A 22,621-nucleotide genomic window follows, 5' to 3' on the forward strand; every position below is an offset into this window, starting at 1 on the left:
GGATTTCTGATGCTTTCTCTTGTTATCAGTAGTGGACACAACAGTTCTGCTTCAGCTTTCCAGCTTTCAGATCCTCTCCTCCTCCTCCTCTCTCCATTTATCCTATCTCCCTCTTCCTTCCCTCATGTCTTCTTCCTCATCCTGTTTGCCCTCTCCCTGCCTCTTACCCCTCTGCTAACTCCTACCTTAATATATTGAGTGGTAACAAGCTCTTTAGTAATCGTCACTCACTTGGAGTGAGATGTGTGGAGGGAGACACACTGCTGCTGCTGGCCGCGTTCTGAGCTGGGGGACAGAGCAGAGAGGTGACGGCTGTTGACAGACACCATGTGTTAGTCTGAGTGGCTGAGAGAGATTGCCTCAGACCACAGCAAGCTCAGCCAGACTTCCCTATCCCTCACCTCTCGATCTCTCGCTCCCTGTCTTTCTCTCTCAATTCAATTCAAAGGGCTTTATTGGCATGGGAAACATATGTTTACATTGCCAAGGAAAGTGAAATAGATCTCTCTCTCCCCCCCTCCCTCCCTTAGACCTCAGCCAGCTCAGCCAGCCTCCCAGCACCATGCTGCCAAGATGAGCTGAATTTTACTGGTCTTTTGTATGGACCTCTCTTCCCTGTGTCCCCCCCAGCTCAGCCAGTCTCCCAGCTCAGCCAGCCTCCCAGCACCATGCTGCCAAGATGAGCTGAACTTTACTGGTCTTTTATGGACTAGCTCAGCCAGTCTCCCAGCCAGCCAGCCTCTCAGCACCATGCCCAAGATGTCCCTCTCAGCCCAACAGCAGCAGAAGGCAGGTCGACAGGCTCTGGCCCCTCTCTCTCAATTTCCTGCCCTCTCTTTTTTAAAGCAATCAGTCCCCCGGCCCCTTCTTCCCCTCCCTTCCCTCATCCCCTTCTGTCTGAATCAACGTTGCTTCCATGTCTTTTCACCCCCAAAAGGTATATGATGACGATTTGCAAGAGGTCATCAACGTAAGGGCATTTTGTCTCTTTTCCACACAACTTTGAACCTAAATCCAATGATTGTTTTTGATTTCACGTTGAATTCACGTCAGTTGAAGACTCAAATGTCAATCAAAACTAGACGTTGAACTGAATCATTTAATCTCTATTTCTCATCATCTTATGGCAATACAATCAAATCACACACACACACACACACACACACACACACACACACACACACACACACACACACACACACACACACACACACACACACACACACACACACACACACACACACACACACACACACACACACACACACACACTGCACAACATTATACAGCCAAGCCTTATCACTGCATCTGCAATACTGCTGGACATTATACAGCCTTATCACTACCATAGCACAACATCATACAGCCTTATCACTGGCATAGCACAACATTATACAGCCTCATCACTACCATAGCACAACATTATACAGCCTTATCACTACCATAGCACAACATTATACAGCCTTATCACTACCATAGCACAACATTATACAGCCTTATCACTGGCATAGCACAACATTATACAGCCTTATCACTGGCATAGCACAACATTATACCAGCCTTATGTATGCACACATGACCATAGCACAACATTATACAGCCTTATCACTGGCATAGCACAACATTATACATTATACAGCCTTATCACTACCATAGCACAACATTATACAGCCTTATCACTGGCATAGCACAACATTATACAGCCTTATCACTACCATAGCACAACATTATACAGCCTTATCACTGGCATAGCACAACATTATACAGCCTTATCACTACCATAGCACAACATTATACAGCCTTATCACTACCATAGCACAACATTATACAGCCTTATCACTGGCATAGCACAACATTATACAGCCTTATCACTGGCATAGCACAACATTATACAGCCTTATCACTGGCATAGCACAACATTATACAGCCTTATCACTGCTGGTTAGCCTAAAACCCTAGCATCTCATAGTTTATTTCATTAGTACAGCCATGCCTCATCACTGCTGGTTAGCCTGAAACCAGCATCTCATGTTTATTTCATAGTAAGTGTGTGTATGTGTGCCAGCTCTGATTTTGTGTGTGTGTGTGCATGTGTGTGTGTGTGTCTGTGTGTCTCTCTCTCTCTGTGTGTGTGTGTATGCATGTGTGTGTGTGTATGTCAGCCCTCTTGCCATTTATCCGAAGGTGAGCTATCAACCCTGTTTTTCCTGACTTAGCCTGCCGTCACCAACATACATATGTAGTGTGTGTGTGTGTCTAAACATATGAATACATGCCTGCCTGCCTGGTTAATGATCTCTCTTTATTGTAGGCAGTCAAGTGGCACAGCTAAGCGTGAACTTTTCACCCATGCCTCTGAATTCTAAAAATAACACCAGGCCATTTTGATGGGATGCCAGTTCTCTCTCTCTCTCACACACACACACACACACACACACACACACACACACACACACACACACACACACACACACACACACACACACACACACACACACACACACACACACACACATGACATGAGATGAGCCAGGTGACACTGAATCTCTTCATTCACAAACATGAGCATGGGTGTGTACATACCAACCATCCTCAGCAATCCTGGGGAACTAGATAGGTTAACTAAAGAGTAACTAAAGTTAACTAAAGAATAACTAAAGAGACTTTTCTCTTTTCCCTCCTTTCATTTCAGCACAATATGTTTGATTGACAGGCCTTTCTCTGTCGATAGAGGAGCTTTGATGTCTGGAGGTCTCTGTCGATACAGGAGGTTTGATAGTAGGAGGTCTCTGTCGATAGAGGAGGTTTTATAGTTGGAGGTCTCTGTTGATAGATGAGGTTTTATAGTAGGGAGGTCTCTGTCGATAGAGGTTTTATAGTTGGAGGTCTCTGTCGATAGAGGAGGTTTTATAGTTGGAGGTCTGGGAGGTCTCTGTTGATAGGGAGGTTTTATAGTTGGAGGTCTGTTGATAGAGGAGCTTTGATGTCTGGAGGTCTCTGTCGATAGAGGAGGTTTATAGTTGGGAGGTCTGTTGTTGAAGGAGAGTCGGAGGTCTGTTGATGCAGGAGCTGGATGGTCTCATGTTCTTAGAGGAGCGAAATTATAGTGAAATAACGATACAAATACAAGGTCTGTCGATAGTGAGGTTTTAATAGTTGGAGCCTGTCTGGTGAACAACTACAGAGACAGGAACAATCACCCACAAAATACACAGTTGCAGGTCTGTTGAATATGGTTCCCAATTGATGTCTGGAGGTCTCACCTGACTCTGATTGTTTATAGTTGGTGTAAGGCAGCCAAACCTTTGTTGAAGGAGAGTCGGACCAAAATGCAGCGTGGTGGTTACCTATGTTCTTTAATGAAACACAACAAAATAAACCCAATGTCACACAAATACAAAACAACATAACGAAAACACAAAATACTATGGCCAAGGCGTGACATTTGGGAGGTCTCTGTCGATAGAGGAGGTTTTATAGTAGGAGGTCTCTGTCGATAGAGGAGGTTTTATAGTTGGTCTCTGTCGATAGAGGTTTGATAGTTGGGAGGTCTCTGTAGATAGGAGGTTTGATAGTTGGGAGGTCTCTGTAGATAGAGGAGGTTTTATAGTTGGTCTCTGTCGATAGAGGTTTGATAGTTGGGAGGTCTCCGTTGATAAAGGAGCTTTGATGTCTGGAGGTCTCTACACACAACAGGAACAATGATAGACTCATTATAGTTGGGAGGTCTCTGTCAATAGAGGAGGTTTGATAGTCGGAGGTCTCTGTCAATAGAGGAGGTTTGATAGTCGGAGGTCTCTGTCAATAGAGGAGGTTTGATAGTCGGAGGTCTCTGTCGATAGAGGTTTGATAGTCGGAGGTCTCTGTAGATAGGAGGTTTGATAGACGGAGGTCTCTGTAGATAGAGGAGGTTTGATAGACGGAGGTCTCTGTAGATAGAGAGGTTTGATAGACGGAGGTCTCTGTAGATAGAGGTTTGATAGACGGAGGTCTCTGTAGATAGAGGAGGTTTGATAGACGGAGGTCTCTGTAGATAGAGGAGGTTTGATAGACGGAGGTCTCTGTAGATAGAGGAGGTTTGATAGACGGAGGTCTCTGTAGATAGAGGAGGTTTGATAGACGGAGGTCTCTGTAGATAGAGAGGTTTGATAGTCGGAGGTCTCTGTAGATAGAGGAGGTTTGATAGACGGAGGTCTCTGTAGATAGAGGAGGTTTGATAGACGGAGGTCTCTGTAGATAGAGGAGGTTTGATAGACGGAGGTCTCTGTAGATAGAGGAGGTTTGATAGACGGAGGTCTCTGTAGATAGAGAGGTTTGATAGACGGAGGTCTCTGTAGATAGAGAGGTTTGATAGACGGAGGTCTCTGTAGATAGAGGAGGTTTGATAGACGGAGGTCTCTGTAGATAGAGGAGGTTTGATAGACGGAGGTCTCTGTAGATAGAGGTTTGATAGACGGAGGTCTCTGTAGATAGAGGAGGTTTGATAGACGGAGGTCTCTGTAGATAGAGGAGGTTTGATAGACGGAGGTCTCTGTAGATAGAGGAGGTTTGATAGACGGAGGTCTCTGTAGATAGAGGAGGTTTGATAGATGGAGGTCTCTGTAGATAGAGGAGGTTTGATAGACGGAGGTCTCTGTAGATAGGTGGTTTGATAGACGGAGGTCTCTGTAGATAGAGGAGGTTTGATAGACGGAGGTATCTGTAGATAGAGGTTTGATAGACGGAGGTATCTGTAGATAGAGGAGGTTTGATAGACGGAGGTCTCTGTATATAGAGGAGGTTTGATAGACGGAGGTCTCTGTATATAGAGGAGGTTTGATAGACGGAGGTCTCTGTAGATAGAGGAGGTTTGATAGACGGAGGTCTCTGTTGATAGAGGTTTGTTAGTTGGATGAGATTTGTTTTGTGTACACAGAAAATGACAACATTTTCCTGACTGGCATGATCAATCTCACCAGGTGGAGAGCAGAGAAAGATACAATGGTATACAATATTTAGTCATTCAGGTAACTGACTAAATTAACACTGACAAAGTGTCCTAATAAGAAATGGCCACCAAGAGCCAGAACAGTGTCACGATCTTGTAAATGAGCAGACCAAGGCGCAGCGTGAGTATAGTTCCACATCTTTAATTACCAAGTGAAACTGGAAACAAAATAACAAAACTTGTAAAGACTCGTGACAACGTAGTGCTCAGACTACTAACACACACACTATCCCATAACGTAGTGCTCAGACACACTAACACACACTATCCCATAACCCATAACGTAGTGCTCAGACACACTAACACACACACTATCCCATAACGTAGTGCTCAGACACACTAACACACACACTATCCCATAACGTAGTGCTCAGACACACTAACACAAACACTATCCCGTAACGTAGTGCTCAGACACACTAACACAAAACACTATCCACTAACACAAACACTATCCCATAACGTAGTGCTCAGACACACTAACTATCCCATAACCCACAACGTAATGCTCAGACACACTAACACTATCCCATAACCCACAACGTAGTGCTCAGACACACTAACACACACACACACTATCCCATAACGTAGTGCTCAGACACACTAACACACACACCCTATCCCATAACCCACAACGTAGTGCTCAGACACACTAACACACACACTATCCCATAACCCATAACGTAGTGCTCAGACACACTAACACACACACTATCCCATAACCCATAACGTAGTGCTCAGACACACTAACACACACACTATCCCATAACGTAGTGCTCAGACACACTAACACTATCCCATAACTAGTCCCACACTAACACACACACACTATCCCACAACGTAGTGCTCAGACACACTAACACAAACACTATCCCATAACGTAGTGCCCACACTAACCCATATCCCACGTAGTGCTCAGACACACTAACACACACACACACTATCCCATAACCCATAACGTAGTGCTCAGACACACTAACACTATCCCATAACGTAGTGCTCAGACACACTAACACACACACTATCCCATAACCCACAACGTAGTGCTCAGACACACTAACACACACTATCCCATAATGTAGTGCTCAGACACACTAACACAAACACTATCCCATAACGTAGTGCTCAGACACACTAACACACACACTATCCCATAACGTAGTGCTCAGACACACTAACACACACACTATCCCATAACGTAGTGCTCAGACACACTAACACACACACACTATCCCATAACCCATAACGTAGTGCTCAGACACACTAACACTATCCACAGTGCTAGACACACTCACCACACACTATCCCACGTAGTGCTCAGACACACTAACACACACACAACATATCCCATAACGTAGTGCTCAGACACACTAACACACACACACACTATCCCATAACCCATAACGTAGTGCTCAGACACACTAACACTATCCCATAACACTATCACACACACACTATCCCATAACGTAGTGCTCAGACACACTAACACACACACACCATCCCATAACCCATAACGTAGTGCTCAGACACACTAACACACACACACTATCCCATAACCCATAACGTAGTGCTCAGACACACTAACACTATCCCACAACGTAGTGCTCAGACACACTAACACAAACACTATCCCATAACGTAGTGCTCAGACACACTAACACAAACACTATCCCATAACGTAGTGCTCAGACACACTAACACACACACTATCCCATAACGTAGTGCTCAGACACACTAACACACACACACACTATCCCATAACTCATAACGTAGTGCTCAGACACACTAACACTATCCCATAACGTAGTGCTCAGACACACTAACACACACACTATCCCATAACCCACAACGTAGTGCTCAGACACACTAACACACACTATCCCATAATGTAGTGCTCAGACACACTAACACAAACACTATCCCATAACGTAGTGCTCAGACACACTAACACACACACTATCCCATAACGTAGTGCTCAGACACACTAACACACACACTATCCCATAACGTAGTGCTCAGACACACTAACACACACACACACTATCCCATAACCCATAACGTAGTGCTCAGACACACTAACACTATCCCATAACGTAGTGCTCAGACACACTAACACACACACACTATCCCATAACGTAGTGCTCAGACACACTAACACACACACAACATCCCATAACCCATAACGTAGTGCTCAGACACACTAACACACACACACACTATCCCATAACCCATAACGTAGTGCTCAGACACACTAACACTATCCCATAACGTAGTGCTCAGACACACTAACACACACACACTATCCCATAACGTAGTGCTCAGACACACTAACACACACACACCATCCCATAACCCATAACGTAGTGCTCAGACACACTAACACACACACACTATCCCATAACCCATAACGTAGTGCTCAGACACACTAACACTATCCCACAACGTAGTGCTCAGACACACTAACACAAACACTATCCCATAACGTAGTGCTCAGACACACTAACACTATCCCATAACGTAGTGCTCAGACACACTAACACAAACACTATCCCATAACGTAGTGCTCAGGCACACAAACACTATCCCATAACGTAGTGCTCAGACACATTAACACTATCCCATAACGTAGTGCTCAGACACACTAACACTATCCCATAACGTAGTGCTCAGACACACTAACACTATCCCATAACGTAGTGCTCAGACATACTAACACTATCCCATAACGTAGTGCTCAGACACACTAACACTATCCCATAACGTAGTGCTCAGACACACTAACACTAACCCATAACGTAGTGCTCAGACACACTAACACACACACTATCCCATAACCCACAACGTAGTGCTCAGACACACTAACACTAACCCATAACGTAGTGCTCAGACACACTAACACACACACTATCCCATAACGTAGTGCTCAGACACACTAACACACACACACACTATCCCATAACCCATAACGTAGTGCTCAGACACACTAACACTATCCCATAACGTAGTGCTCAGACACACTAACACACACACTATCCCATAACCCACAACGTAGTGCTCAGACACACTAACACACACACTATCCCATAATGTAGTGCTCAGACACACTAACACAAACACTATCCCATAACGTAGTGCTCAGACACACTAACACACACACTATCCCATAACGTAGTGCTCAGACACACTAACACACACACTATCCCATAACGTAGTGCTCAGACACACTAACACACACACACACTATCCCATAACCCATAACGTAGTGCTCAGACACACTAACACTATCCCATAACGTAGTGCTCAGACACACTAACACACACACACTATCCCATAACGTAGTGCTCAGACACACTAACACACACACACCATCCCATAACCCATAACGTAGTGCTCAGACACACTAACACACACACACTATCCCATAACCCATAACGTAGTGCTCAGACACACTAACACTATCCCACAACGTAGTGCTCAGACACACTAACACAAACACTATCCCATAACGTAGTGCTCAGACACACTAACACAAACACTATCCCATAACGTAGTGCTCAGGCACACAAACACTATCCCATAACGTAGTGCTCAGACACACTAACACTATCCCATAACGTAGTGCTCAGACACACTAACACTATCCCATAACGTAGTGCTCAGACACACTAACACTATCCCATAACGTAGTGCTCAGACATACTAACACTATCCCATAACGTAGTGCCCAGAACACTAACACATCCCACGTAGTGCTCAGACACACTAACACTATCCCATAACGTAGTGCTCAGACACACTAACACACACACTATCCCATAACCCACAACGTAGTGCTCAGACACACTAACACAAACACTATCCCATAACGTAGTGCTCAGACACACTAACACACACACTATCCCACAACGTAGTGCTCAGACACACACTAACACACACACTATCCCATAACGTAGTGCTCAGACACACTAACACAAACACTATCCCATAACGTAGTGCTCAGACACACTAACACTAACCCATAACGTAGTGCTCAGACACACTAACACACACACTATCCCATAACCCACAACGTAGTGCTCAGACACACTAACACTATCCCATAACGTAGTGCTCAGACACACTAACACACACACACACTATCCCATAACGTAGTGCTCAGACACACTAACACTAACCCATAACGTAGTGCTCAGACACACTAACACAAACACTATCCCATAACGTAGTGCTCAGACACACTAACACAAACAAACAATATCCATAACCCAAAGGTGGGGATAAATACTACTTAAGTATGATCCCAAATTTGAGACAACGATAACCAGCTGCCTCTAATTGGGAATCATACCAAAACCCCAACATAGAAAAACAACCTAGAACCCCACATAGAAAATATAAACTAGACTAGACACACACATCATTTATTATTATGAAATATTTTATTTATTATAATTTGGTGGATGCTTATATTTTTCCTATGTCATATATTTGTTCCTGTGTTCACATGCTGAGGTTTTTGTATATCCCACCCTCGGAGAGTGGGGTCACAGCCAGGGTCTGCCATTATCAATGGAGAGAGGTGGCTGAGAGAGACAACGTGAGCTGGAGGAAAGAAATGACAGCAACAACAAAGGCGTTGTGTTGAACTAATGGACGGCACTTCTGAAGACCCGGAGCTGAAGCCCACAGCTTCACAGACACCACAACATACATTACAGCAAATTAAGCCTGGAAAAAGAGACTTGAATCAAAATCCTGTTGAAATGCAGCTACATAATTATTACAATTATTATAATTATTATAATTTTTACCCATTATCAATAGCACGCAACAGAGATAAGGACTCTCTAATTAGTGTTTTAATTACAGCATATTTTAACATGTCAGCTGTCAGTCAAACTGTGCAAAAGTTAAATCAAAATATACGTTCAGGCATTCATTCACAGTGGATAAGGTTAAGGTTAGAGTTAATGTAAGGGTTAAGACTAGGGTTAGGGTTATTAAGGTTAAGGTTAGGTTTAGGGTTAAAGTTAGGTTTAGGGTTAAGGTTAGGGTTAGTGTTAAGGTTAAGATTAGGTTTAGTGTTCAGGTTAGGGTTAAGGTTAGGTTAAGGTTAAGGTTAAGGTTAGGTTTGGTGTTAAGGTTAGGGTTAAGGTTAAGGTTAGGTTTGGTGTTAAGGTTAGGGTTAAGGTTAAGGTTAGGTTTAGTGTTAAGGTTAGGGTTAAGGTTAAGGTTTGGTTTAAGGTTAGGGTTAGGTTTGGTGTTAGGGTTAGGGTTAGGTTTAGGTTAGGTTTTGGTGTTAGTGTTAAGGTTAAGGTTAAGGTTAGGGATCGGGTTCAAACAGAATAACTAATATTACTAAATGAGTGTCTAGCACTGGAATCTGATGAGAGAGAGATGTGCTTTATTCCTTCAATAAAGGCTGTGAACTCTCGTTCACACCGACACACACAAACACCCACTATCATGTACTTTGTTTGCTCCTGTGTACAAACAAAGACACTCCATTTCAATTCACTTAATACAACTACAGATTCACTCCAGAAGCCACAACAGAGAATATCATTACAAAATGTAATATATGTATTTTTACAGTAGACAGATGGGCCTGTAGGTATTACATTCTCTCTCTATGGCAGGAACCCAGTAATCTGGCAGATGCCTCCTGACGTTAGAGTCTGGAAAGGCTCCTTACATCAACAATGAAGGGGGCTGTGCTTCTTACTGATTGGTTCCCCTTGGTGTCTTTCTCACTCAACACCAACAAGAACAGCCACACACAGCCCCCGAGAGCCGCCCCTTCCAATTACAACTGTTGGATTTTCAAATCAGAACAACTAGAGGTCTCAACCCGCCAGGAAAAAAACAACATTTGAGAGAACCAATCAATGCGTCCGCTCAATTTCTGAGCTAATATTACATTAACAAATGGCCTCCTGCCCAGACTGGTGAGTCACAGCTCTTCCTCTCTGTGGTCATGTGGGTCGCATCAGCCAGGCTATGACCACAGCCAGGCTATGACCACAGCCAGGCTAGGACCACAGCCAGGCTAGGACCACAGCCAGGCTATGACCACAGCCAGGCTATGACCACAGCCAGGCTATGACCACAGCCAGGCTAGGACCACAGCCAGGCTAGGACCACAGCCAGGCTATGACCACAGCCAGGCTAGGACCACAGCCAGGCTAGGACCACAGCCAGGCTAGGACCACAGCCAGGCTATGACCACAGCCAGGCTAGGACCACAGCCAGGCTAGGACCACAGCCAGGCTATGACCACAGCCAGGCTATGACCACAGCCAGGCTAGGACCACAGCCAGGCTATGACCACAGCCAGGCTATGACCACAGCCAGGCGAGGACCACAGCCAGGCTAGGACCACAGCCAGGCTAGGACCACAGAGGCAAAACATATTTTAGGCGTATTACCACAGCCAGGCTATGGAAGCCTATCAGGGTCAAGAGGCAAATTGACAGTCTCTGATGGGGGAATTGAATTGTCGATATCAATTTCACAGCCAAGAGAAATTGAAGTCTCTGATGGGGGAATTGAATTGTCGATATCAATGTGTGTGTGTGTGTGTGTGTGTGTGTGTGTGTGTGTGTGTGTGTGTGTGTGTGTGTGTGTGTGTGTGTGTGTGTGTGTGTGTGTGTGTGTGTGTGTGTGTGTGTGTGTGTGTGTGTGTGTGTGTGTGTGTGTGTGTGTGTGTGGCACTGAGAGTTGGGTGTCAGTAGCCAAAATGAGAGGTGACCGGGATCTGAATTAGGTGCACGCTGTGGAGATGAGAAAAGCAGATGACAATTAGGGACGGACCAATACAATAGGACAGGTTCCTACACTCTTAAGTGGATTCTTTTGCACTGTCCTGAAAAGGTCAGTGGATATGGGTGTGTCCCAAACCTCTTAACAGGCTTCCTTGCCTCCACCACACACTCATGTAAAGTAGGGAGGATCCGAATGAATTCCACCACATTATCTTCACCTGTTAAGTATTCTCAGATCAGATCATATCTTGAGGATATGGTTGCATTGGATCAATGTCTACTGTTCTGTCAGTCACTTTGCATTGAAGCATCTGCTAAACGGCCACATTATGATGTAGCCAAGGAGGTCCAGCTGGTTAAGACCAACGGGATTTACGGATAAAGAACTTCTCTGCAGTTTGAGAGTAGATGATGGCGTGAGTAAACTGTGTGTGTGTGTAGCTTAGTCTTTTCCTCAATTGCATATTAACACCACATTTATGCACTCCAGCGAAGTGTGGTTAAGTGTTTGTCAACATTCAGTTACAACACACACACACACAGACGCATGCACACACACACCACTTATCATGAGTAGTTAGTGGTGCTTGTCTAGGCTCCTTTGAACCCCTCTGCATATGTGTCTTAAACTGGCTCTTAAAGATAAACACTGTGTGTGTGTGGCTCTCACAGATTAACAGTGGGAATACACATATCAATTTGTTTTTGGTAGTAAACAACAGAAGAACATAAGGCCTGTCCTAGAAAATGGGCTCTCGAGTGGCGCAGCGGTCTAGGGCACTGCATCTCAGTGCTAGAGGTGTCACTACATACCCCGGTTCAATCCCGGGCTGTATCACAACCAGCCGTGAGCGCACAACAAGTTAAGTAACATTTTTAAAATAGGGCCTATTCACTTATTTATTGAACCAGGATAGTTCACTCAAAGACAGTCATTTTTTAATGTATTTTTGAACCTTTATTTAACTGGGCAAGTCAGTTAAGAACAAGTTGTTATCTACATTGATGGCCACCAAAAGGCTAAAGGCCTCCTGCGGGGACTGGGGCAGGGATTCAAAATACACATACAGGACAAAACACATGACAAGAGAGACACAACACTACACAAGGAGAGACAACAACACAGCATGGCAGCAACACAACATGACAACAACATGGTAGCAACACAACATGGCAGCAGCACAACATGGTATCAGCACGAATCATGGTACAAACATTAGTGGGCACAGACAACAGCACAAAGGGCAAGAAGGTAGAGACAACAATACATTATACAAAGCAGCTACAACTGTCAGTAAGAGTGTTCATGATTGAGTCTTTGAATGAAGAGATGGAGATAAAACTGTCCGGTTTGAGTGTTTGTTGCAGCTCGTTCCAGTCGCCAGCTGCAGCGAACTGAAAAGACGAGCGATCGAGAGATGTGTGTGCTCTGGGGACCTTTAACAGAATGTGACGCAGAACGGGTGTTGTATGTGGAGGATGAGGGCTGCAGTAGGTATCTCAGCATGGGTAAGCTGGTCATCTGAATCAGGGTTAGTTTGCAGCTGTGGTGAAAGAGGAGTGATTACGATAGAGGAAACCAAGTCTAGATGTAACTTTAGCCTGCAGCTTTGATATGTGCTGAGAGAAGGACAGTGTGCCGTCTAGCCAGTAACAACTGCTTTCCAAGGACTCCTACACTGAACAGTCAACATGGTTCCTGTGTTATAGTAGTGTCATTTCATCGGTGTGACTGGGAGACATGTGATTTTGTAGAAAAAAGTGAAACCAGTGGAACTGCCAAAATAAAGGAAACACCAACATAAAGTGTCTTATTAGGGCGTTGGGGCACCACGAGACAGAACAGCTTCAGTGCACCGTAGATTCTACCAGTTTCTAACCTGGTCCCTTGTGTAATTTAATTGGCATGACTATAGATACATTACACTTTTTTTTGGGGGGGGGATTAACGTTGTAAAACCCATTTAAATGTAAGTGATATGGCACACACAAAACAGTGAACCTTGTCCTGTGTGTTTGTGTCATTTCATTAGCGTGGCTGGATACATTGCAAAATATGGTTTAGGAAAAGTGACATTGAAAATGGAAAATCCATTTGAATTGCTTTAGCTGTAATGCAGACGCTTTAGTATGGATTACATCCTAACCCACGTTAATCCATCAGGAGAAACACACACACACACACACACACACACACACACACACACACACACACACACACACACACACACACACACACACACACACACACACACACACACACACACACACACACACACACACACACACACACACACACACACACACACACACACACACACACACACACACACACACACAGACACAGACACACACACACACACACACACACACACACACACACACACACACACACACACACACACACACACACACACACACACACACACACACACACACACACACACACACACACACACACACACACACACACACACACACACACACACATTGATCCAGCAGGGAAATGCAGTAAACCGCTGTGTCGTGCCTTGCTGCCTGCAAGACACTGTCTTCTCCACTTTCTCCTCTTTTTTAGTCTTTCTCACTCCTTTATTCCCATTTAGTCCCTCTTTCATCTCCCTTAATTCCTTTAAAAAGCGTAGATGATAGCTTTATTGTTTTTCTGTATTGTAGAGCACAGAAGCTCTATAACTGAATTGTGAAAGGCTTGTAAACAGAGAGAATGGTTATGAAATAAGATTTGATTGTTTTTAGGGTTTTTAACATTTACATATTTATTGTTGAGTAGTATGCTAATGTGTTTGGAGCAGAACAGCAATTCGATGATGCTGTGTGTGTGTCTGTGTGTGTTTGTCTCTGCGTCATGCATTTGGTTTTATACGTTTGAATAATATTACTTGTGGGAAAGGCTTGTTATTACGAAATGTCTAAATCTATGTTCATCTTCTTTAGTAGTAAATTGAATAATCATCATTGCTAATGGATATTTCAGTGTATCATGTTACCTTGAAGTGATGGCATATCTTCATTTGTTATATTATGTCTCTTTTACACAGATCATTTTGAAACCAGACCTAAAGTCAATGAATTAGATATCCTCGGGGAATACGTGAAAGGGATTAACAATTTGTATTATTTTGTCATTAGCTGTTTTAATGCAGTCTGTTTTTTTCTCATTTTTTTCTCCTCTCTCTCTCTCTCTCTCTCTCTCTCTCTCTCTCTCTCTCTCTCTCTCTCTCTCTCTCTCTCTCTCTGTCTCTGTCTCTGTCTCTCTCTCTCTCTCTCTCTCTCTCTCTCTCTCTCTCTCTCTCTCTCTCTCTCTCTCTCTCTCTCTCTCTCTCTCTCTCTCTCTCTCTCTCTCTCTCTCTCTCTCTCTCTCTGTCTCTCTGTCTCTCTCTCTCTCTCTCTCTCTCTCTCTCTCTCTCTCTCTCTCTCTCTCTCTCTCTCTCTCTCTCTCTCTCTCTCTCTCTCTCTCTCTCTCTCTCTCACAGGTTCTCTGCCAAACTGAAAGGGAGTTTTCCTCCATCTCTGTCGCTGAGGGAAGCGGTCATTAGGGGCCATGAGTTGCTGCTGGGGCTACCGTCATTGTATCCCTCCGATGCGGAACACTTAAAATGGGGTCTATGTTACCAGCTACCATGGCTGCCAAGCGGCAAGCCATGCTCTAATCGCCTAGGCAACAACCTTTCTGTGACCTACGACTTCCTGTCTCCACTTCCTGCTCTGGCCACACCCCTTCCTTACCTGTCGCCCAACCTGATTTCAAACTTGCCTGCTTCCGTTCCTAATATTCTCCCCTTTCTCTTGTTTTCTTAATAAGATAACCCCTCCTATCCTCCCTTCCTCCCTAACCATGGCCAACAGGTTTCTCCACCTCCCCTCCATTCCGCTCTCCCTATCCCTCTCACCATCCATCTTCCTCTACCTTCTCCCCCCATTACTTCTTCTCCTCCACCTCCCTGTGTCTGTCCGGGGGGACTGCTGGCTGATCGAGGGGGATAAAGGCTACGTGTGGCTGGCCATCTGCAGTCAGAACCAGCCCCCATACGAGACCATCCCCCAGCACATCAACAATACGGTACTGTTATGTTCTATATTATATTTTGTATATATTATGCTATACAGCCTACCCCTAGCAGTAATTGTAAAATATGTCATTTTAATTGCAATGCTGGTTTTTCTCACTGTGGTGTTTCTTTTCAACTACCGAATAACATCACAAAGAGTTAGCACAATATAGAATTGAAATAGTAGTGGGGCTGGAATAGAGCCTTGAGGGACACTAAAACATACCTTACTTTTCAACCACCGTAGTTCATATGTCCCATAGGAACAAAACTGAATGTTTTGTTTATGCTAGCTTACAAATACTAGCTCACTGTTTTGCTATAATAGCACACTGTTTTGCTATAATAGCTTACTGTTTTGCTATAATATCTTACTGTTTTGCTATAATAGCTCACTGTTTTGCTATAATAGCTTACTGTTTTGCTATAATAGCTTACTGTTTTGCTATAATAGCTCACTGTTTTGCTATAATAGCTTACTGTTTTGCTATAATAGCTTACTGTTTTGCTATAATAGCTCACTGTTTTGCTATAATAGCTTACTGTTTTGCTATAATAGCTCACTGTTTTGCTATAATAGCTTACTGTTTTGCTATAATAGCTCACTGTTTTGCTATAATAGCTCACTGTTTTGCTATAATAGCTTACTGTTTTGCTATAATAGCTTACTGTTTTGCTATAATAGCTCACTGTTTTGCTATAATAGCTTACTGTTTTGCTATAATAGCTTACTGTTTTGCTATAATAGCTACTGTTTTGCTATAATAGCTCACTGTTTTGCTATAATAGCTGTTTTGCTATAATAGCTTACTGTTTTGCTATAATAGCTTACTGTTTTGCTATAATAGCTTACTGTTTTGCTATAATAGCTCACTGTTTTGCTATAATAGCTTACTGTTTTGCTATAATAGCTCACTGTTTTGCTATAATAGCTTACTGTTTTGCTATAATAGCTTACTGTTTTGCTATAATAGCTCACTGTTTTGCTATAATAGCTTACTGTTTTGCTATAATAGCTCACTGTTTTGCTATAATAGCTGTTTTGCTATAATAGCTCACTGTTTTGCTATAAGCTCACTGTTTTGCTATAATAGCTTACTGTTTTGCTATAATAGCTTACTGTTTTGCTATAATAGCTGTTTTGCTATAATAGCTTACTGTTTTGCTATAATAGCTTACTGTTTTGCTATAATAGCTCACTGTTTTGCTATAATAGCTCACTGTTTTGCTTTAGCTCACTGTTTTGCTATAATAGCTCTTACTGTTTTGCTATAATAGCTTACTGTTTTGCTATAATAGCTTACTGTTTTGCTATAATAGCTCACTGTTTTGCTATAATAGCTTACTGTTTTGCTATAATAGCTTACTGTTTTGCTATAATAGCTCACTGTTTTGCTATAATAGCTTACTGTTTTGCTATAATAGCTTACTGTTTGCTATAATAGCTTACTGTTTTGCTATAATAGCTCACTGTTTTGCTATAATAGCTTACTGTTTTGCTATAATAGCTTACTGTTTTGCTATAATAGCTGTTTTGCTATAATAGCTTACTGTTTTGCTATAATAGCTTACTGTTTTGCTATAATAGCTCACTGTTTTGCTATAATAGCTTACTGTTTTGCTATAATAGCTCACTGTTTTGCTATAATAGCTTACTGTTTTGCTATAATAGCTCACTGTTTTGCTATAATAGCTATAATAGCTGTTTTGCTATAATAGCTTACTGTTTTGCTATAATAGCTCACTGTTTTGCTATAATAGCTTACTGTTTTGCTATAATAGCTTACTGTTTTGCTATAATAGCTCACTGTTTTGCTATAATAGCTGTTTTGCTATAATAGCTCACTGTTTTGCTATAATAGCTTACTGTTTTGCTATAATAGCTGTTTTGCTATAATAGCTTACTGTTTTGCTATAATAGCTCACTGTTTTGCTATAATAGCTTACTGTTTTGCTATAATAGCTGTTTTGCTATAATAGCTCACTGTTTTGCTATAATAGCTTACTGTTTTGCTATAATAGCTCACTGTTTTGCTATAATAGCTTACTGTTTTGCTATAATAGCTTACTGTTTTGCTATAATAGCTCACTGTTTTGCTATAATAGCTTACTGTTTTGCTATAATAGCTTACTGTTTTGCTATAATAGCTTACTGTTTTGCTATAATAGCTTACTGTTTTGCTATAATAGCTCACTGTTTTGCTATAATAGCTTACTGTTTTGCTATAATAGCTCACTGTTTTGCTATAATAGCACACTGTTTTGCTATAATAGCTTACTGTTTTGCCATAATAGCTATATAATAGCTATAATAGCTTACTGTTTTGCTATAATAGCTTACTGTTTTGCTATAATAGCTCACTGTTTTGCTATAATAGCTTACTGTTTTGCTATAATAGCTTACTGTTTTGCTATAATAGCTCACTGTTTTGCTATAACAGCTTACTGCTCACTGTTTTGCTATAATAGCACACTGTTTTGCTATAATAGCTATAATAGCACACTGTTTTGCTATAATAGCACACTGTTTTGCTATAATAGCTCACTGTTTTGCTATAATAGCACACTGTTTTGCTATAATAGCACACTGTTTTGCTATAATAGCACACTGTTTTGCTATAATAGCTCACTGTTTTGCTATAATAGCTCACTGTTTTGCTATAATAGCACACTGTTTTGCTATAATAGCACACTGTTTTGCTATAATAGCTTACTGTTTTGCTATAATAGCACACTGTTTTGCTATAATAGCACACTGTTTTGCTATAATAGCTCACTGTTTTGCTATAATAGCTCACTGTTTTGCTATAATAGCACACTGTTTTGCTATAATAGCACACTGTTTTGCTATAATAGCTCACTGTTTTGCTATAATAGCACACTGTTTTGCTATAATAGCACACTGTTTTGCTATAATAGCACACTGTTTTGCTATAATAGCTCACTGTTTTGCTATAATAGCACACTGTTTTGCTATAATAGCTCACTGTTTTGCTATAATAGCACACTGTTTTGCTATAATAGCTCACTGTTTTGCTATAATAGCTTACTGTTTTGCTATAATAGCACACTGTTTTGCTATAATAGCACACTGTTTTGCTATAATAGCACACTGTTTTGCTATAATAGCTCACTGTTTTGCTATAATAGCTTACTGTTTTGCTATAATAGCTCACTGTTTTGCTATAATAGCTTACTGTTTTGCTATAATAGCTTACTGTTTTGCTATAATAGCTCACTGTTTTGCTATAATAGCTTACTGTTTTGCTATAATAGCTCACTGTTTTGCTATAATAGCTTACTGTTTTGCTATAATAGCTCACTGTTTTGCTATAATAGCTTACTGTTTTGCTATAATAGCTCACTGTTTTGCTATAATAGCTCACTGTTTTGCTATAATAGCTCACTGTTTTGCTATAATAGCTTACTGTTTTGCTATAATAGCTTACTGTTTTGCTATAATAGCTCACTGTTTTGCTATAATAGCTTACTGTTTTGCTATAATAGCTTACTGTTTTGCTATAATAGCTCACTGTTTTGCTATAATAGCTTACTGTTTTGCTATAATAGCTCACTGTTTTGCTATAATAGCTTACTGTTTTGCTATAATAGCTTACTGTTTTGCTATAATAGCTCACTGTTTTGCTATAATAGCTTACTTTTGCTATAATAGCTTACTGTTTTGCTACTCACTGTTTTGCTATAATAGCTTATGTTTTGCTATAATAGCTCACTGTTTTGCTATAATAGCTTACTGTTTTGCTATAATAGCTCACTGTTTTGCTATAATAGCTTACTGTTTTGCTATAATAGCTTACTGTTTTGCTATAATAGCTCACTGTTTTGCTATAATAGCACACTGTTTTGCTATAATAGCTCACTGTTTTGCTATAATAGCTTACTGTTTTGCTATAATAGCTTACTGTTTTGCTATAATAGCTTACTGTTTTGCTATAATAGCTCACTGTTTTGCTATAATAGCTTACTGTTTTGCTATAATAGCTCACTGTTTTGCTATAATAGCTTTTTGCTGTTTTTTGCTATAATAGCTCACTGTTTTGCTATAATAGCTCACTTTTTTGCTATAATAGCTCACTGTTTTGCTATAATAGCACACTGTTTTGCTATAATAGCTCACTGTTTTGCTATAATAGCACACTGTTTTGCTATAATAGCACACTGTTTTGCTATAATAGCACACTGTTTTGCTATAATAGCACACTGTTTTGCTATAATAGCTCACTGTTTTGCTATAATAGCACACTGTTTTGCTATAATAGCTCACTGTTTTGCTATAATAGCACACTGTTTTGCTATAATAGCTCACTGTTTTGCTACAATAGGGGTTTTGTTATACTCCTTGTTGAGCTGTTTGATGAAAAAAAGTCTAGTTCTTTTCAATTAGATTTTATTTGATGTATTTGACCATTTGAAAAACACACTTCAACCGCGTGGATACAATGCATTTATAAAAGTTTACAACTTATTTCCATTGTGGTCCTCTTTCAACCCAACTTTCAACAGAAATGCAAAGCTAACACTAAATGTTTTCTAACTCGTGAATGCCGAGCCGTTTGATATTAATCAAGTTCTCGTTCTGTCAACACAACAGGTCCATGACCTGAGGCTGAATGAGAACAAGCTGAAAGCAGTGCTATTCCACTCCATGTATCGCTTCACCAACCTCACGGACCTCAACCTCACCAAGAACGAGATCTCTTACATAGAGGACGGGGCCTTTACCCATCAGGCCAACCTACAAGTAAGGGATTTGATTGGTTGGTTGATGTGTTGAGATGAAGGGATTTGATTGGTTATTTGTTTGATTCGTTGGTTGGTTGGTTGATAAAGAGATCTTTCACATAGACGACATGGCTTTCACCCATCAGGCCAACCTACAGGTCATTGGTTTGATTGGTTGGTTGATAAAGAGATCTTTCACATAGACGACATGCCTTTCACCCATCAGGCCAACCTACAGGTCATTGGTTTGATTGTTTGGTTGGTTGATTGGTTAGTTGGTTGGATGACAATGAGATCTCTTACTTCAGGGATGGGCAACTCCTTTGGGGCCTGATTGGTGTCACCCTTTTGCCCAGCCCCAGTTCACATACAGTAACTTTGGAAAGTATTCAGACTTTTTGACTATTTCCACTTTTTTTAACGTTACAGCCTTATTCTAAACTTGATTAAATTATTTTTTTGCCTCATCCATTTACATACAATACCCCATAATGACAAAGCAAAAATAGGTTTTGTATGCTAATTTATTAAAAATAAAAAATGTCACATTTACATAAGTATTCAGAACCCTAACTCAGTTATTAGAGCATTGGGTCTTCTTGGGTAATGATGCTACAAGCGTGGCACACCTGTATTTGGGGAGTGTCTCCCGTTCTTCTCTGCAGATCTTCTCAAGCTCTGTCAGGTTGGATGGGGAGAGTCGCTGCACAGCTATTTTCATGTTCGATCGGGTTCAAGTCCGGACTCTGGCTGGGCCACTCAAGGACATTCAGAGACTTGTCCTGAAGCGACTCCTGCGTTGTCTTGGCTGTGTGCTTAGGGTCGTTGTCCTGTTGGAAGGTGAACCTTCGCCCCAGTCTGAAGTCCTGAGCACTCGGGAGCAGGTTTTCATCAAGGATGTCTCTGTACTTTGCTCGTGACTGGTCGTGACTGGTCTCCCATTCCCTGCCGCTGAAAAACATCCCCACAGCATGATGCTGCCACCACCATGCTTAAGGATGACGTTCCACCGTAGGGATGACCTTCCACCGTAGGGATGACGTTCCACCGTCCACCGTAGGGATGACGTTCCACCGTGGGGATGACGTTCCTCCAGACGTGACACTTGGCATTCAGGCCAAAGAGTTCAATCTTGATTTCATCAGACCAGAGAGTCTTGTTTCTGATGGTCTGAGAGTCCTTTAGGTACATTTTGGAAAACTCAAAGAGGGCTGTCATATGCTTTATACTGAGGAGTGGCTTCTGTCTGGCCACTCTACCATAGAGACTTGATTGGTGGAGTGCTGCAGAGATGATTGTCCTTCTGGAAGGTTTTTCCATCTCCACAGAGGAACTTTGGAGCTCTTAGTTGTTCTAAATGCACTTCTTCCATTTAAGAATGGTGGAGGCCACTGTGTTCTTGGGGACCTTCAATGCTACAGACATTTTGTTGGTACCTTTCCCCAGATCTGTGCCTCGACACAATCCTCTCTCGGATTTCTACGGACAATTCCTTTGACCTCATGTCTTGGTCTTTCCTCTGACATGCACTGTGAACTGTGTGACCTTAAATAGACAGGTGTGTACCTTTCCAAATCATGTCCAATCAATTGAATTTACCACAGGTGGACTAAAAGTTGTAGAAACATCTCAAGGATGATCAATTGAAACAGGATGCACCTGAGCTCAATTTCGAGTCTCATAGAAAAGGGTCTGAATACTTATGTAAATAAGGTACTTCTGTTTTCATTTTTAAGACATTTGCAAAATTTCAAAAAAACTATTTTTGCCTTGTCATTATGGGGTATTTGGTGTAGAAGGCTGAGGATTTTATTTGATCAATTTTAGAATAAGGTTGTAATGTAACAAAATGTGGAAAAAGTCAAGGGGTCTGAGCACTTTACGAAAGCACTGTACCTGACCCAAATAGTCAGTTAATCCATTTAGAATGCAATCAGTATAATCAACTGTGTTTGCTAGAGACGGGGAAAAGTGTGAAGCCACTCCGGCCCCTGAGGACTGGAGTTTCCCATCCCTGTCTTACATAGAGGATGGGGCATTTCACTGATCAGGCAAAC

The 22,621-nt window shown here is 41.8% G+C and overlaps 1 protein-coding gene across 1 annotated transcript in view; it reads left to right on the forward strand.

Moving 5' to 3' along the window:
- Window positions 1-22,621, forward strand: part of LOC124018681 (protein phosphatase 1 regulatory subunit 29-like) — a 72,113-nt gene that overhangs the window by 44,513 nt on the left and 4,979 nt on the right. Inside the window, exons 2-3 of the mRNA XM_046334022.1 lie at window positions 15,246-15,832; window positions 20,434-20,583. Of these exons, the coding sequence (XP_046189978.1) occupies window positions 15,608-15,832; window positions 20,434-20,583 (375 nt within the window). The 5' untranslated portion in view covers window positions 15,246-15,607. The remainder of the gene's footprint in view (window positions 1-15,245; window positions 15,833-20,433; window positions 20,584-22,621) is intronic.

This window comes from Oncorhynchus gorbuscha, unplaced genomic scaffold (assembly GCF_021184085.1).
Source record: "Oncorhynchus gorbuscha isolate QuinsamMale2020 ecotype Even-year unplaced genomic scaffold, OgorEven_v1.0 Un_scaffold_561, whole genome shotgun sequence".
In the NCBI taxonomy this organism is placed as follows: Eukaryota; Metazoa; Chordata; class Actinopteri; order Salmoniformes; family Salmonidae; genus Oncorhynchus; species Oncorhynchus gorbuscha.